The 15,647-nt window shown below is 40.1% G+C and overlaps 1 protein-coding gene across 1 annotated transcript; it reads right to left on the reverse strand.

The window, feature by feature from the left end:
- Nucleotides 1-577: 577 nt before the first annotated feature.
- Nucleotides 578-15,430, reverse strand: nol10 (nucleolar protein 10). The gene is made up of 21 exons (XM_062440053.1): nucleotides 15,302-15,430; nucleotides 14,683-14,728; nucleotides 14,490-14,588; nucleotides 14,319-14,396; nucleotides 14,200-14,237; nucleotides 13,702-13,838; nucleotides 13,528-13,593; nucleotides 13,334-13,394; nucleotides 12,671-12,756; nucleotides 12,331-12,409; nucleotides 11,848-11,997; nucleotides 11,573-11,639; nucleotides 9,353-9,405; nucleotides 5,730-5,856; nucleotides 4,336-4,415; nucleotides 4,103-4,201; nucleotides 3,704-3,796; nucleotides 3,074-3,250; nucleotides 2,284-2,591; nucleotides 1,913-2,015; nucleotides 578-1,355 (listed from the first exon to the last, which is right to left on the reverse strand). The coding sequence occupies exons 1-21, from the start codon at nucleotides 15,365-15,367 to the stop codon at nucleotides 1,179-1,181; spliced, it is 2,190 nt and encodes a 729-aa protein (XP_062296037.1). The 5' UTR covers nucleotides 15,368-15,430; the 3' UTR covers nucleotides 578-1,178.
- Between the last annotated feature and the right edge of the window lie 217 nt (nucleotides 15,431-15,647).

The raw sequence follows: 15,647 nt of genomic DNA on the forward strand, positions 1-15,647 counted from the left end.
AACAAATAAGCCTATTTCTCAAAAATGGTCTTTTAAAGCTAACAGTATTACAAATATGTTAGGCTTTTGCAGCAAATGTCCAGGGTGACGTTTGTGTCTAATATGATATAATCTTCTTGATTCCTCTTCAATAAGGTGTTGTTCATACTGTCACAAAAGCTGATGGACCGGTTCACGGTGCAAAAGCACGGTCAGCATAGTCAAAGGAGTTCAAATGAGCTTGGGTCAGTGCTGGTATGCAGAGGGCTGCAACACACCTCCCTAACATTTGAAATGGGCCAATGCTACGCCAGAAGGGGGTTCACACCAACAAGCACACTGGGGGATGGGAAAGACACTCAGGCAGTCCTTCCATTTCCAAGAACTGCAGTTGTTGGTGGGGGAAAATTAAAAAAAAAAAAAAAAAAAAAAAAAAAAAACAACCCCTCCTCACTCACATTTGTCTCCTCCCTCCTCTTACTACTGACGCAAGTAATTAATGTTTTAATCTAAGTCTAACCAGTCTTTCCACAATTTGAGCCTAAGTAGAAAATTGGATATTTTGGTTTTGAGCAATAAAACACTACAGACAAACAAGTGTTGTACCAAATATAATATATAGTACAAGTGTTGTTAATCCAATGTTGGCTTAACAATACATGATAATAACAAATAGCATTAAAAAATACAACATTTTTACACACACGCACCTTTTATCCACTCCATTAACTGTAATAGAGGGCTCCACTAAGGAGCAGTTGTAAGAAACTAGACGCCTGAGACAAGGCAGGTCATGTTAAGTCCTTTCAGCTCTTCATAGCTTTAATTCCTCCTGGGGCCACCCATGCTAAAAATGTATGTAGTCAAAGTACTTGAAGGTGTTTTGGATAATGGCATAGTCTTTTCAGTATATGCACACACCCGGCGACATAGGTAATCATTTTTAATATGCTCTTAATTCTGCAGAGAGCAGCTAAACACATGGCCGAGACCACCCAGGAGCAGGGCAGGCATGTCTGTTCATTAATGTCAGTCTTTGCCACTTATGCAGAACGTCTCCAGAAGCGACATTCTTCTACATTTTTAATAAATCTTCCAGGGCGGAGTGAAGGTAAGAAACTAGAAAACCTGGGACTTAAGGTGAGGACCGTTCTCCATCCAGCACAAAAGGCGCTGGATGTGGACTGGCGCTGCTATTCTCAGTACCGGCCCCTTCCTCCTCCTCTTCCTCCACCTCCTCTTCCTCTGCCTCTGCCTCTTCCGCCGCCCCAGCCCCTCCCACGGCTGCTGCTCAAGTGTCCGGCAGAGCGCCTTAGCTTCTTCCTCTCCTCATGGTGCTCTCGCTCTGCCTGCTGCTGCTTCCTCTGCTGCTCTGACTGCGAAGGTGGACAGAAAAATGCATATTTAATAATATTCTGCTGTGTCTTTCTACCAGCTGTACATAGAAGACAGATAGGGGCGGGTTAGGAGAAAAGATATTTTTAAGGCCCACTCATTTCAACCAAAAACAATAATCTTAGGTATAATAAAGTTATATTTCAGGTTTTGTGATTTGCTTAGCTATTTTTTCAAATGTTTTTCTTACATTTTTGAAATTTCACTGGATTGTTGGTCCATTTATTGTCATTATGAGAATGTTTTCTATAGACATTGTGTGTTTTGAGCATGTTATTAATGGTAAATGACCATTTGCCTGATGAAAGTTGCTTCACCAAAATAAAGCTAATAAATAAATGAACCATGAATGTCTACAGTGAAAGCTCATACTGAGACCTTCTCACTACTTCCATAGTGAACAACTGGCTGCATCAGTGATTTATAGTGCAAACATTGTTTTGTGTGATATATTTTTAACCCATCTCTTTATACAACCAAGAGATAGGAACGAGTTATAAGAGAGACAGGGGACAGGTGCACCACATGAGCAGTTTACCTTTTGGAGAGTGAAGGTTAGCTGTTTGCTGCCCACTGCAGTGTCGGCCATGTTGCTGGTTCCAGTGTTCTCCTCCAACTTCAGACGGTCCTCCAGAGAAGCTCTGTAGGAACAAATACACCTTCCTCAAACAGTGTCCACTATGCATTGAATACACATAGAAAGTATTAGTACAACTCTGCTGACTTTCAGCTTTAAGCATGATCGTGTATGTTATTTATTTACGTTTGTAAATGTATTCATTGTGTCAGACTTTAAAACTCCTGCCTAATCTGAATCTTAATCTGGGTTTCAGAGAGTGTATACACCATCTGACACAAAAAGACATCACTTCTGTAACAGTTCCACTTAACATATTTCCAAAAACATACTTCTGTAGTTTCTGCTTGCGGGCCATGTCGTTAAAACTGCGGAACTCCTCCCCGGCTTTGATCTGATAAAACTGGGGCTGACTAGTTTTCTTGCTCTCGGCCGTGTTCTCTCCTCCGTTTTGTTCCTTATCCAGCAGCACCGTTTTGCGGTCCCCTTCCTTCCTCTCCTGCCGCCGGCGGTCTCGACCCTCCAGCCACAGAAGCCTCCGCTGCTCCCTAACCTCCTCCACCCAGCTCTTGTCGTCGTCCGAGCTCTCTTCCTCGGAGCTGGCTCGCCCCTCTGACTCCTCTTCATCCTTTTCGGCCTCCTAGACACAGAAGATGCAAATCGAGAAAAATACAGATGTTCTTTAATGTACAACGACCCTCCTCCTAAACAACATCTAGATATGATAGTAATGTGCAAAAACAGAGCTGGCTTTTAGAGGCCTGTGAGTTAGAGAAAAAACATGACTGTGTCTGCACAGATTATGGAATGCTGCGAGCTGATATTACACTTCATACAATATTTCCAATACAAAAACTGAATGTGGAAAGCCACTATTTAGTCACGCAACTTGCTTCAGGCTTAAAGGAATACTTTGACATTCTGGGGAAAATGCCTTTTCACTTCTCAGGAGTTAGATAAGAAGATTGATAACACTCTCATGCATGAGCGATATCAATTTATTTATTTATTTGTCCTTCCTTTCTAACGAAGGAGCTACTGAAAACTGGAAATTCAATCGCTCTCTTTCTAAAGAACCGTAAACTTAAGAGCCACTCTATGCTGGAGATGTGCCAGCGTTACCTTTTGTGACACGGCATCTTGTTGAGCCAACAGCCGCAGCTTCTTCTTCCTCTTCTGTCCCACCTTGGAGACGATGGGGTTGAGCAGGCGGAACTCCTCGCTCTGCTCATCCACCTGGTACTCGGGGTTCTCGAACATCACCTTGAAGCGGTCGTCTCCAAGGATGGAGGGGAGGACCTGTAGGGATTAAAGTAAAGTAAAATAGGGTTTGGTTTTAAAAAGTTTTATTTTTCCCTTTATTGTGTGAGTACATGGCAGAGAGGTATAGGTCCCTTGCCGGAATCGAACCAGGGACGCTGCCATCACCTGGCATGCACTGTAACCCCTCGGCTACCAAGGCACTCCATTACAATAGGGTTTTATGGTTAGGTAGAGCGTGCCCATTCACAAGGTAGGTTTTATTCCCCCCCCCCCATGCTTTCGTCCATTTCAAGAGGTACATGAAGAAACAAGGTGATAGAAAATGATCTCTCATAAAAAGCTTGACTTCTTTAATTCCAATCACATTTTTTCCACTGAAATCAAAGATGAGTCGTATCAACATTTTAAGAAAGAGTTCTATGATGAGCAGTAAAGAGCCAAGGAGCACAAAATGAACACTTCTTTATTTTGTAATCTGTGCCCTCCTACCTTGCCCTTCTTTTTCCTCGAGGCCAGCTCTGCTTCGTCGTCTCCCTGCTCCATCAGCTTGAGCGCGAGCTCCTTGTTGACTTTAGGCAGCGCCTGTCACCGTCAAAACAAATTGGACACACGCACACACAAAGAGCAAACAAACAACATTACCCAACCAGCTTGATTATTGAAGCAACACCTGTTTTTACTGACATCTGATCATGAATAAAAGCTTTTAATATTGAGCAGGGGATGGCACAGTTAAAAGAACATTGTGATTTGCATGATTTCCTCTCTTACACAAACAAAAAAAGAACAGAATTTTCTGGCCTGAGATTTTGACAGTTGTACTCAACAAACTGCAGTGAAACTGTAGCCACCAGTAAACAGATGAGATATTTTGTCAGGCTCTCTCACCTTAACCTGAACTCTCTGGGTTCTGGACTCCTCGATCTTCTGTCGGATCTTATCCTTGCGATACTCCTCGTATGCGAAAGGATTTGCCATGCTTTTGACCTGAAACGGCAAAAATGTTCAATCTACTCACTCCTCTTTGGAAACAGCAACATTTTCAATGCAGTACTGTGTGTTATGTCATGATCTGATTTTAAGAACTCTGCCAAACATGCAACATATCTTAGACAGTTTACCTTGTGATAAAGCCTGATGTCCATGAAGTAGCCGTGCATGTAGGCTCTCAGGAGAGACGATCCCACCAGGTGAGACAAACCTGAAACAGACAGGCAAACAACACTAAGTCAGGTATTTCTGAGAAAAACTGAGAATAAAAGTCAAAAATTGACATAAAAAAATAAATACAATTATAGTATAACCAAAGAGATTTGTTCATATCTGAGTATAACGTTTGCACTTTACTGACATTTTAGTGGGTGATTATGTAAGCCTAGTTGCTTACATAATATATAGATGCCAGTGAAACAGTGCAATATGTAATGTACTGCTAGGATCTGATAACTTGTCAACTGTAGTCTTCTTCCATCAAAAGTTACAGTTTACAGGTGTGACACAATGTCTAGGCCTACCACAATAATTATCGACTTAAATTTTACTGACGTTGCTTTATTTGATCGGATGCAAGCTGACGTGAAGAGTAGATCTTATTCAATCATTTGAGTTTGTTTGTTTGTTGAACCTTAGCACATAAGACGAGTGTTGGTGAGGAGTTAATCCCAGATAAATGCCATAAAAAATTCTTTTCAAATACCAGTTTGGTTCATTATGTCTTCATGACTTAGTGTAACTGAACAGGACTGCAGTGTTCAAACAAGCAGCTGAAAGATAATGTGTCACTTGAGCGTTATAAAGTTAAATCTGAGAACAGCCTAAGAATCCCCACCCTGAAAAGACTTTTCAGGCACTCTCAGGCATGAATGAAAGCAGTGACGCACATCCGCGCACGCACATGCGCACACACACACACACACACACACACACACACACACACGCTGAGTGAGTTTTTAGAAAGGGGTAACTAGTTGCGTCAAAGCCTGCGTTGCAAACTGAGAGCGTGGATCAGAGGAGGAGACACAAAGAATGTGGAGGATCTTCTGTCGGTTGCCTCTCCGTGTTACATAACCGGGCCACATTACGCGGCTCCTGTAAATCAACACTGCTGTTCCCCTGCCTGCCCCCCTCTGCTTTTATTCCACGGCAGCCAACCACCTTTCTGCTTCTTGTCATTTGATCTCTTTACTGCTGAGCCTGCATTCCAATGTTCATTCAACCCTTCCAGTGTCCCCCCCACCCACTCCCCCTATTCCCCACCCTCCTTCCTACCACCCCCCCACCACACTTTTCTTACCTAAAGCCTCTCAATCATTCCCTGAGCTTCTACTTATAGTCTAGCCACCCCTGCTTAACCCCTGAGGCGGCAACGCGGCTCTGATTGATTCATAGTTTCGGGTTTAACTTTCGAGGGCTGGAATAACTTTCCCTCACTGTCTCAGAAGGGAAAACCTGTTGGGGAGGAGGGGGTTCATGAGGAAGGTTCATGAGGAAGAAGGAAAGACGAAAGAGCTCTCACCCAAATTTTCCAAATCCTTCCTGGTGACAAACTTGTAGTCGTCGTACACTGTGCTCTCTGGGCTTTCCTCCAGCTCCTCGGTCAGGTTGTCGAGGAAGGAGCACCAGCGAGGCGCGGGCCCCAGAGCCTACACACACACACACACACACACACACACACACACACACACACACACACACACACACACACACACACACACACACACACACACACACACACACACACACACACACACACACACACACACACACAGGGTCAGATTTTGTCTATTGAGTAAATGTCTGTATAGACTAACTTCCCCCACAGATCATGATTGAGCTCTTGGAATTCTGCTGACACGTAACCCAATACTGGTGATACAGCGAACAGCAGAGAGCAAAGTGTCGCTACATCTCAGGTGGACCGATCATTTTCAGCCTGTTTCATTCCACTATCCCAACATTGCCACTGCTGAGTATCTGCTTGAAACTTAAGACACTGGCTCATGCTTAGAAATTAGAAGCTCTGTTGTAATATTAGCAACACTAGTATTCCTAGTAAAGGCCTGGAAATCAAAACCGATTCTCTTCTTTGTTTCTCCAATTTGTTTCCAATAAGGTTATTTGTCTGTGGATTAGCTCATTAGTTGCTCACACTGTAAAGCCCTTCTATGCAAATGTATGATTTTCTTCTATATAAAAAAACAACCGACTTGACTTAAAAGAGTTCTGGGTTGATCGTCTCTTTACTATCTGTTACAGAAAGGCAAGTATAACAGATGTAAGGCAAAAAAAAAAAATACAACCCAAAGTTCAGCTGAAGATAATATGAAGCTTCTGCAGTCACAGTTAGCCAATTGAAGTGGGTGTCTTTGTCCTTGCAGTCATGTGAAGGTTTACTGATGGTGTTTTGGAACAGCTACCAACCCTACTCTATGAACTTTGTCCTGAAAACCTGTAATTTTGAAAAACTTGATTTATCTAACGCAGACGGTTAAGTCTCATATTATCATCGAGTGAACTTTAGAATGAGTTTTTTTTTCCTTCTCTTAAAGGTCAGCATGTGGAAAGAGAGAGAGGGAGAGAGAGAGAGAGAGAGAAAGAGAGAGAGAGAGAGAGAGGATGATTACAGTGTACATATGAGCATGTTGCATAAATAAAGTGAGTTATCTGGAAATGAAGGTTTGGGGCTGGAGTGTCTCTGGTTTCTCTAAATGTTTTTTTTGCTTATGGAGCTACATTGAATTCCCTTTAACTGTATTGCTTCTCCTTGTCCTTTCCCTGTCTTTACCCTGTCCCTGTAAGGACAAGGGGAAGCAATACAGGGAAGGGAATGTAATGTAAGGACAGGGTGAAGCAGGACAGGTTGAGGGGAGGGGGGGAACAAAGACCTGCGGTAAAACCTGGATTGAAACAATACATTCATTTTGAAATTATAATTAATTTTCCCTACAATCACCCATTTATAATGTTTGTCAAGTCCTATGCCTTTCTATTTTCTTTAATGTCGGGATTTAGTGCTTTTACTCTGCCTTCATACGTGGCTGTAAACCACTGAGTTAAGAAAGGGTTAACTACTGTAAAGCTGAGCAGATCAAAGATCCACTCGTGATCACATTTCATCGACTTTCTTAGAATACACTAAAATGAGACCGTCTGCTCGTTCAGAGGAGTTCGCTCAGTCCACACTGATGATGACATCACCCGTTGTCACACGCTGAGGCCAAAGTCAACAGAAGTCGCTCATTCTTTAGTTTCATAACTGGCGAGCTGATAGCTGATAAAGTGGCGTCCGTCTCTGGTTAATTCAACGCTAAATCTTGATGACAGCCGTAACAGGTTATTCAAAGAAGCCTGAACACATGTCATGACTTTCCCAAGAAGTTTGTTTCCTGAAACCATAAACTATCATATAGAACAATCTAAGACTGAACATACCTCAGCTGCATTTCTCAGAAGATCACCAATACATCAAACACAAGATAAAGTCCTATCTGATTACAGATCTGGAAACATATTTTGCATTGCAGTGGTTACATTTAGTATTGTTACACACACTGCAACTACTACTACTACTACTACTACTACAGTATCTTATGAAATGCTTCAAACCTAATATTGAAGCTAAGACAGTGGGGTCAGTGGGGACAGTAGATCATGATCTGTTTGACTAGCAGTGGACCGTGCAGAGACAGCAGGCCTCATGCAGCCACATTATCTTCAATGTCTCTTTTATTTTCTCTTAAATTTCTATTAAGAGGAAATAAATAAATAAGAGAAGTCAACTCCAGATACACCAAACGTTCTTAACCATCCAAATCTGCCCTGTGTAAATGAATCCCACTTGATCTTAACCTGGAGGCATGTGGCTGATTATTTGTTATTGGCATAGTTAACACACAGTAAACACTATATAAGACCAGGTGTGCTGTGTGCAAATACTCTGTTACATGTCCAGGAACCAGAGAGATTACACACAAAATTAAAACATTTTTTTTTTTTTTTTTAAAGGTGCAAGAAGAAAGATTACTTCACAGTAATGAATGAGCTTAAACTTATTATAGTCCTAATAGGGTTAAATCGACTGATATTATGTATTAAGCTCACAAATTTAATAATCCAATTATCATAATAACTCTGAAACATAATCTAACTTTGAATATATGATTAGGGATGAAACCAATATTCAAATTATTCGATTACAAAACATGATAGCACCCTATTGATTGTTCATTTTCAGAGACAGAGTTATTATATAAGGCAAAATAATGTATTCGATTACTCGATTAATCAATGAAATAATCGATAGAATAATCGATTACAATAATAATCGATAGCTGCAGCCCTATATATGATATTCATGTGTTTAAAATGTTCCTCAAATGCAAAACTTATGTTTCCTTGTGTTGGACAAACAATTTGTGAACTGTGAAAACTAAACGTTTTCTTTATTATCTTGCTACAAGTGTGTAAAATCTTCTCTAATCAGGAGAAGAGCAAAAATTCAAAAACAATGGTGAATCCCAGAAATCACGTGGTACTAACAAAATAAGAACAAAAAATATAAAATATAAAAGGGAATGTTCGTATCTGGTTTCTTGCACAAGGTCCAAACGAGTGACAAGTAACCTTAAATTTGGTGTGGACAACATGTTCCATGCAAATTTCTGGGAAACTTGATGGACCTGAATTCCATCGCCACAACAACAACGATCAGGTTTCACTAAATACCTGCAGGTGCATTTAACTAATCCTTCCTCTAATGCAGGACAGAAGAGTCTCAGCATGTCCACATCCATCAGACTGGAATTTATACTAACTCCAGTTTACTGTACACACACCTTCTCTCACATAAAATCGCATCAGTCTCAGGACAGATAGGTGATGACATTCTCACGCAGCAGCCCTTTTGTTATTAGATTATGCCGTGTCATCAAACCATCCTCTGAATCACTGATATTTGTTGTTGTTGCTTGATATGTGCACATCTGTTTTGTAACACCTAATATCATTAATTGCACCATGAAGTGTGGGTGGGGGTGTGCCTCTATCTGACTGTAGACTTTGTCAGGCCTACACTTGATGAACAGGATGTGAATATGACCCGTCTGATCCCCCACGGGTTGTAAATGTCTCTGAACTCACCGGGATGTAGAACGTGTTCATCTTGGGATCTTCGTTGGCGGTGAAGAGCATACCTGTCGATGACACACAGGATGCAGTTAAAACAATGCAAGGATGAAGCAGGGGAGCTGCTGTGCTGTAAACGCTGAATTTAGTTCCAGTCGTTGCGTATATAAAAGTCCTATTACACTTGAAAAATGAAAGTGGCTGGTTATGACTTGATTATGTGCAGCCTAAGGGTAGAATTTAGTTTCTGCTGTAATGAGAAGGGAAATAGAAACTGCTGTTTTTAGAAACTCTTCACGGAAAAGTAATAATTTAAAAAAAGAAAGAAAGAACCAAAGAATTGGTGAGCTGAATAAGTAGAGTGAAGGGAGTCTGGGATCTCATTTCTCTACAACTTAAAAATGATAATGAAAAAAAAACCTTTAAACCCAGAAATTTCAGATCTAATTTACATTAGAACCAAATGAAAATTTTATTGTGAAAGTTCACCTTTAGTCCTTCATCTTGTGGCAATGAGAGACAAAACTGACCAGTCAAAGTGTGTGAACTCCACAGTAAGATGGCGCCACCCGGAGGTAGAAGAGTGAGAAGCTGTTACTGAAGAGCCCTTATGAAGAGTTTTGACCACTTTGTAACCGCTTGAAACTTTTGGAAGAAGAAACAACACTATCTTCCTCTTACTGATGAACTACTTGGCCTGATATGACCGGTAGCTAACGGAGGCTAACGTTAGCAAACTTTAGCTTGATATCACTTTATAAACAGACATCACCTGGAAAGGATGTCAATGGTTTAACGGCAAAAATATTTTGTCTATAGGTTCATTTGCACACACACTCCGCTAACAGCTAGATAATTACAAGTTAACAATATCTTCTTTTTTTTTTAATGGATAAAGTTCTGTGTCTGAGTTTGTAGCATTAACGTTGCAAGGCTAACAAGTGTGTTTGCTAGCCTAGCTGTTTAATAGTGTGTGTGTTACAGTCAGTCAGGCCAGAAAGGGTTTCCTTAGCCAAGTTTAACTGGCACGAGTTTCCGAAGGTTGGCGTAACATGTTTTTCTGCCACAGAGGAAATAAATTCATGAAGTGTGAAAAACATATTTCGAAGTATCTGCTACAGAAACATAATATGTCAGCTGCCAAATAACACTGTTAGAAATGATAAGCAGCTCAAAAAGACAAGCAGGCAGTCTTATAAAAGCTAACTGCTGGAGAAATGTATTTTTAACTGCTTCCAGGAGTCTTGTAGGAAAATGTGTGAGTATGTGACTATACTACAGTGTAAGTTATATTCAAAAAGCAAGTTATTTTACCAGAAACAGCTGCTGGAAAAAGAGGGGGTTGTCTAATATTCATATTATTGTTTATTTTCGTACCTCAAGCTTGAATATGTTGAGCCAATGAGAGTTAATGTGACTAAACACATTTAAATACACTTTGAGAAGAAGGATGAGCTAAAAGTCAAGCTAGCTCTGAACACTGACTGCTGGACAGCTCTCACAAACAAAAGCTACATCACAACTTTTCTTAAAAATTAAATAGTTCATTACAAGTTAATGGGTTAATTACAAGTTAATGGGTTAAATACAAGTTAATGGGTGCCTGTCTATCAAAAGCAAAATGAACAGAAACTGACATCCCTACTACCTGGACAATTTTTTCTACTAGTGCTACCGTTACGTTATCTTTTAGCATTCATCAATATCCCATCATTGTTTCATGTAGCCACACTGGCCACTGGCTTTTCCCACTTTATTTATGACTATTTTCATCTAAATACACTTTTACAGATACAATAAATGTGCCGTTTAGTTTTCCATGCTTCATTTGCCTTGATGTTCATAAGAAATATCATATTCTATTAATTTTTAAAAACTTCTCCATCAACCTCTTACAATCAGCTACTGTGACTCTTACATTTCCTTGCATCCAACCAATTTACTTTCTCTTATCTCGTGATCTTGATAAAGATAACTGATTGATGAGTCAATTCAGCAAGATAGTTTAGAATTATATGTAATATATATTTCTATAAAATAAAGCTACCTAGCTAATACATATATATAGATATATTTTATAATAACGTTTTTACTTCTTTCTACATCTTTTCTGACATGTATATTGGTGCGTTTATAAGAGTTATGTATTGATTTCAATGTGTATTATGCTTTCATTTCATTTGTTTTTTTCACATGTTTGAAATAAACACACAAATCTCATCTTGTTCTTCTTACCTGAATGAGGATAGATGCAAATATCATTGATGTTGCTCTGAGGCTGTATGGAGGAGAACACTTTGCCCTGTGAGAATAAGAGATGAGCACACAGTTAGCACACAAGCTTACACACTGTTTCACAAGTGCTAATGTCAGCATGATGACTCCTCCACATAAATACTCTTTACATCCTCTCAGACAACTCACAACATCCTGGCTGCTATCATTACTGAGCAATGCATTGAATCTGAGCATCTACACATATATTCCCGTACTGGCTGTTAGAACCTTACGTTGTCTTTGTTCCACATTTTTATGATCTTGGAGTCTGCGGACACGACCAGGTCCATCTGGTCGTGGAAGTTGAGTGATTTGATTGGCAGGTTGTAGAAATGGTCTTTAACCAGCAGCGGCTGGCTGGAGCGCAGGTCATATAGCAGCACCTGCAAGATGGAGCAGAAGGTGGAGAAATCACACTCAGACTTAGAAATCTGTTTAATGCTCCAACAGGTAGAAAAAAGTAAGGATGTATCCAGGATTATTATAGTTTTTTCCATTTATCAGTTTATATCACAGAATCACAGGAAGAAGAGGTGGAATTTCCCGCCAATTGGGCAGCTGACAGTTTAAGATATCAAACAGAAAGACGGTGGAGAACGTAGCTGTGAGCCAGTGTTACCTAGTTTCTGACCACTCATGCCAACAGGACGTGCCACACCTTTAAATAGTAAATGATGTGTGTGTTTCTTTCAGACAGCTGAATGATTTTGGCTCACCTGTCCTGTGCTGGTGCCCACTGCCATGGTGAGGGAGCCGTTAAACTTCAGTGCAGTGATTGATGGCAAACTCTGAACTCTGTTAACAAAAACAAATCACCATAAAGACAAAAAATTAATATTTAAGGCAATAAAATACATGTACATTACAGTATGGTAAACACAACACTACTGCTTTCTGACAGACATTTCAGAAGCCTCTACAGTGTACCATGATGATGCACATGCATGAGCTTTTTTAATGCAGCAAAGATACAAGTGCCACGTGGCTGCATATACATGGTCCGGCTAAGATCAGCTGAGCTCAGTCTGCATCTCTGTGTGAAAGCTTGCTACTTACTCTGTTCCTTCAACAAGGCTGCTCAGGGCGCAGTCCAGCATGCCCACTCGATTACGGACGCGAGGGTCCCAGCATTCCACCTTTCCCTGGTAACAGAACAGAAGCGATGTCAAACATGTCAGTCAGAGATTTTAATATTAACTGCAACTGAATTTAAGCCCATGAAAAAGCTGCAGTAGGCAACTTTTCATGTTGGCAGCTCCAAATGTAAGTGAGAGGCAGCTTGGAACTCATGTAGAAATCATGTAACACACTTATTTTTATATCAGCCCAGCTGGTGTGTGATGATTTTTTACCAAACAATATCAAAGAGATGATAGAGGAGAAAGAGCCACCATCACAATCCAATAATGAAAATGCAAAAAACACAATACACCCAGTCTGCAGTTTATTTTCTTAACTGTTTTTACTTCTAAACTAATAAAATCAATCTTTTTGTCATGAAAAACAAAAATAACAGTAAAATTGATCATCTGTGAAACTATAATCTAATACTCTAAATTATTTTATTAGGACTTGTATGACCTTTCATGGTCATATTTTAAACAATATGACCTTTTCAAGTCTTTGTTTGTGCAATTAAGCGTTTGGTAATAAATGGCCGCTGTCACACGTGTGTCTGCTGTGCTTCATTTCACACACACAGCCTGCTATGACACTTACCTCAGAGGTTCCTGTGGCGAGCAAATGATGGACGGGGTTGATGTCACACACGTTGTGCTCTCTGATCAGAAAGGAAAGAAAAAGAAGCATTGTGAACATCGGCTAAGGGAAATGACAGAAAAGAGCTTTCACACTGACTGCTATAATTTTTTAGCACACTGAATGTAGAGAAATAAATGCTTTGTGACACTTACGCAGCATCTGTCTGAAGTGAGTTGAGGAAGCGGCCTTGTTCCAGATTCAGCCTAAAGACCTCTGAACTGAAAATTAAAAAGAAAAACAGTAACAGTGTTGAAAAGCCAACTTCTTCCTAAAAACATGCCTGAATGAGAATATACCCGAACATCTATCTACAACATCGTTCTCACCTGCTCCCCACAAAGAAGAGGTCACAGGAGGGATAGTGGTAAGAAAAGTCCCGTCCAAACTTGGGAATGCGTGTCTTGTAGTAGTGACCGTGCTGAGAGTGGAACTCCACGTAGCGATCACAGTGTAGAAACACCAGCTGCACGCAGGAGAAGAGAGGATTGAAAGTTAGAACACTCACATAACAATCTTGACATTATAACATCTGAACAGTTCATGAATTTGGATTAGAAACACATTCAGTGCTTCAGCATCAGGAAAATAAAAGCTCAGTTTAAACCATAATCACATATTTATTACAATACTGAAACTCTTACACTAAGATTCTAAACAGCTGTGCCATAAATTCTACTTTAATGAAGCTTATACATTTTTAGATTTGGTTGACATTGTTGGAAAGGTGATAATTCTACTTTATGTTTATTACTGAGGTCGCAGTGAGTGGTGGTGATTGATTAAATACATGTGCTCAGTGAGAGTGTGGATAAACTTAGCCTTACCTTAGAGTAGTCATCAGACAGGATATCAAAGGCCACAACTGTGAGGGAGACAAAATCTAAATTCAGTCATCCATGATATAAAAGTCAAGCAGCGAGTGTTTATGTGTGTTCTGACTTACCATCTGAATCCAGGCAGCGCTCAAACTTCAAAGACAGCTGGTAGGTGTCATAACAGCGGATCCTGGGTTTGTACGTGCCTGAAATAAAGGAACATTTAAAAAGGAAAAAGATAGAGAAAAGAGCTCACTCCTGATTACTGTGTACTTATCTCCATCAGTAGCTCCTCTTACCTGCTGCCAGGATGAACTGCCCATCCCTCGACACTTTGATAGAGGTGCACACTGTGGGCATCTCAAAGTCCTGGATGAGCTCAATCCTGCGCTGGATGTCTAGAAAAGAAACAAAAATAATGTCAGAATAACTACATGCGTTTATAGCAAACATTAAACAGGGGGATGGCTGAAATTGTAGCTGGCAACTCACCGACATCTTTCTTTTGTAGCTGCCTCTTCTTCCGATCTGACAGCCACTGCAAGTGAAAGAGATGGGAGGGGAAAATGAGGAATTAATAAAGAATGAAAACTAATCTTAACAGAGGTAAGTAACTAGTGTTGAGAAGGTCTCTCAAGGTGTTCAGCTGTATAAAAATGCTCCTTTATTGATATAGTGGTTTACATTAAAGTCTACACATGTCATCTTCCCCCACCTCAGTACACTTCAATTATACACAATAAGCCTAAATTATGTATTTACAAACAGTCCATTACACTATATATATGTAATAACAGAATAGCTACTCTTTGTAGCATCTCCAACACAATAAAACACATTTTTCTATTATTTATAATTCACATAAGTTATAACATGGTGTGGAATTTAATACAAATGAACATGTTTTGGGTTGTTTTTCAGTGTCTAGCACGTATGTTGTGAAGTCATGTAGAAACTTATTTTTTAAGACAGTTATTGAGATGAAATGTACTCAATAAGGTTTAAAGAGTAGTCAGAACTACTCTTGTCACGGCTAGCTGTGTTAGCGTGTCAGCTCATTTTAAGGTAAGCGACTGCTCAAATGTTACTCGAATGAGTTCGTGCTTCTCACCTCTGGAAGAGACTTTCCGTAGCTTAAATTGTAAATCTTCACATCGTTCACACTGGATATCTGCATTGTAGAAAGTGAGGTCGGCTCCGCTCACACATAACACTTAACATCCACGTTGTTACAGCGGAGCAAAAACAGGAAGCGGCGGTGAGCAGTAGGAAATACGTCCGTGTAGAAACACCGATCACGCACATACATACAGCCCCTCTTCTAACCTCTTTCATTCAATTAAAGACCATTTTATAAACCTTAAAAGTCGGTAAAACACTACAGAAAAAAACACATATTCAAGTGAAATAACTTTAGCTTTTATCAAAATATAATGTTACGATAACAGTTAGCAAGT

This window comes from Scomber scombrus, chromosome 19 (assembly GCF_963691925.1).
Source record: "Scomber scombrus chromosome 19, fScoSco1.1, whole genome shotgun sequence".
Classification (NCBI taxonomy): Eukaryota; Metazoa; Chordata; class Actinopteri; order Scombriformes; family Scombridae; genus Scomber; species Scomber scombrus.